This window comes from Cyprinodon variegatus, unplaced genomic scaffold (genome assembly GCF_000732505.1).
Source record: "Cyprinodon variegatus isolate N-32 unplaced genomic scaffold, C_variegatus-1.0 Scaffold1063, whole genome shotgun sequence".
Taxonomy (NCBI): Eukaryota; Metazoa; Chordata; class Actinopteri; order Cyprinodontiformes; family Cyprinodontidae; genus Cyprinodon; species Cyprinodon variegatus.
Window position 1 is genome coordinate 192592 of NW_015151516.1, and position 2499 is coordinate 195090.

Genomic DNA, 2499 nt, shown 5'->3' on the forward strand with positions numbered 1-2499 from the left:
AGATGACTTTATTCTTGTAACAAGATGACTTTATTCTCGACTTTATTCCCAGATTGTTCATTCTTCTTTGCCTTTTCTAAAAAGTGCATTAAATCAGTCCTTTATCCAAGCTGGCGCATATCCTGACCTTAGAAAAAGGAGCATGCATGCAGTTAGCCAAGCCCTGTAGCTAAACCAGGCCATGAAAAGAATGTTTGTTCTCTCAGCTCTCCTGCACCCCAAGCTTTTCTATACCTTCTGTATTGCAGAGGAGCTGCTGCAATACTTTTAACAAGAGTCAATGGGCAAAGATTTTTGCGCCCTAAGGCGGAAATACGTCACCAATCTGACGAAAAATGGAAGGACGCTTTACTTGTTATTGAAGATTAAATGTTTTTCTTGCACATCTAAAAAATATATATCAATACATTTCAAAATATTTGCATTTAAATTTAGTGCCCTCTATTGACCAGCCGCCACTGGTTCTAACACACAGCAGGCAGGTATTATAAGGGTTTAACGGACTAAAATAATCCTAACTGCAGAATGATAACCTGAGTTATGTGTTGAGAACCAAAGGAGTTTTATTGACAGTTTGATCATGACGGCTGCTCGTCAAACACGCCTCAGCAGCTTAGATTAAAGGTTTCATGTTTAAAAATGGTCTATTATTCTTTTAATAAATACCTTTAACAGAAACCTTTTTAATCTGCGCTGATACTAAGATGAAGTTTTAACTGTTGTTTTCTCTTACTGTGTCTTAGACTAGACTAACCAAACTAATCTTTATACTCCCCTCCTGCCCCTCCCCCACAGAGGACGCCTCCTTCAACCCCTCCATCTTTAGTGCCTTACCTCCAGGTAAAACAGGGCTCAGCTCTTTCTCTCTTCTTTTCTGCTTTTGTTCCCTTTTTATCTGTTTGTTTCTTTTGTTGGGATTTTATTTGTCAGACCAACACAAAAAAATGGCATAAATGAAAGGTCAGACTAAAACGAGATCTAAGTTCTTTACAGAGAAAAATCAATAGATGTTGCCTGTTTTGATTTGTCAAACAGTCCACTCAGTCCGAGAGTATTAAAAGCATCTAGAGTGACTTGGCCATACTGATGTTTTCTGGGCCTTTTGTAAAAAAAATTCTCATACCAGCAAATTTATTGATTCCACATTTTGAAGATTTCTCCCCAGCAGAGTCAGTAGCAGGTGGCAGTTGTGGTTTGTTTTCTGCGCACCTGTAGCTTCTCTGCTCGCCCGTGTTAGAGAAAGGAAACAGCTTGTGATTGGCTACTGTTCAGGATAGCGCTCCTTGTGAGAAGCCGCTGTGTTTGTGTCAACTAACAGTAGCAGTAATGGGAATTATCTTTTAGCTGACTCCTTTTAGCATCACACCAGAAAAGAACGGAGAATCACCGCCTTCTGCAGAACCTGATTGCAGAGGAGCCCTGATTTAAATCAGGTGTGCTGGAACAGAGACACAGCTAGAAGATGCAGGGCCCTGGGAACCAGTGCTTTCAGACTCAAACAACACAGATTTCATGACCTTTTAATCCTTTCATGCCATTTTTTCTGTGCTATCAGTCATTTCATGGAATACATGCTAACTTTTGTCGTTTCTGTTCTGCTCTGGGCTGCTGCAGACCGTCCAGACCCACCAATGGATCTGGATCTGTCAGACCCACTAGAAAGAAGTGTTCGGCTCACCTGGATCCCTGGAAACGACCACAGGAGCCCCGTTACAGGTCTGTTCTGACCTCGGTTTCCGTTGTCTCTTTGCGAGTCAGGACATATGTGACGCCTCACAGCTAAAGCACCCCCACCCCAGGGCTGAATTAGCAGCCATGGCTGCAGAGTAAGGCTGATGTCCCAGGAATGTCCCCCATTGGGGGGCTCTCACATCCTCATGTTGACTAATCGAATGGGAGCATGAGGAACGCTTCTCTTCTTGGTTTAGGACTGAGTTTAGGTTAGGTTTAGGTTTAGGATGAGTCCATTTACATTTAAACTTAGAAAGAACAATTGCTGTGTCTTAATTTAAGGGCATTTATTTAATTATCTTATTAAGAGTAAAAAAAAAAACTCATTCCGTCATATTTACCTACATAAATTAAAGGTAAATACACTAATTTTGTTAAATTTTTACTCATTTACAGAACATTTTTGCAATGTACCTGATCTCAGCCTGCTACTCCTACTGAACCTTTAAATTTTCATTGGAACTAAATGGTTCTATATTTTCAATTCTATTCAGTTTATTTCTATAGAGCCAATTCACATCAGGTCATCTCAAGGCACTTCCCAGTTCACCAGATCATCCAGTCAGATTGATTCAAAGTTTCCTCTCTAAGGAAAACCAGCTGATTGCATCGACTCATTGACTCTTCAGCAATCCCTCACACTAAGCATGCTTGTAGCGACAGTGGAGAGGAAAAACTCTTCTCCACATTGAAAGAAAGAAATGTCGAGCAGAACCAGGCTCAGTGTGAGCGGCCATCTGCTGAGGCCCACTGGGGTTCAAGGAGACA

At 41.2% G+C, this 2499-nt stretch overlaps 1 protein-coding gene across 1 annotated transcript in view; it reads left to right on the forward strand.

Moving 5' to 3' along the window:
* Positions 1–2499, forward strand: part of LOC107101175 (neurofascin-like) — a 129125-nt gene that overhangs the window by 70181 nt on the left and 56445 nt on the right. Inside the window, exons 17-18 of the mRNA XM_015399976.1 lie at positions 796–840; positions 1615–1716. Of these exons, the coding sequence (XP_015255462.1) occupies positions 796–840; positions 1615–1716 (147 nt within the window). The remainder of the gene's footprint in view (positions 1–795; positions 841–1614; positions 1717–2499) is intronic.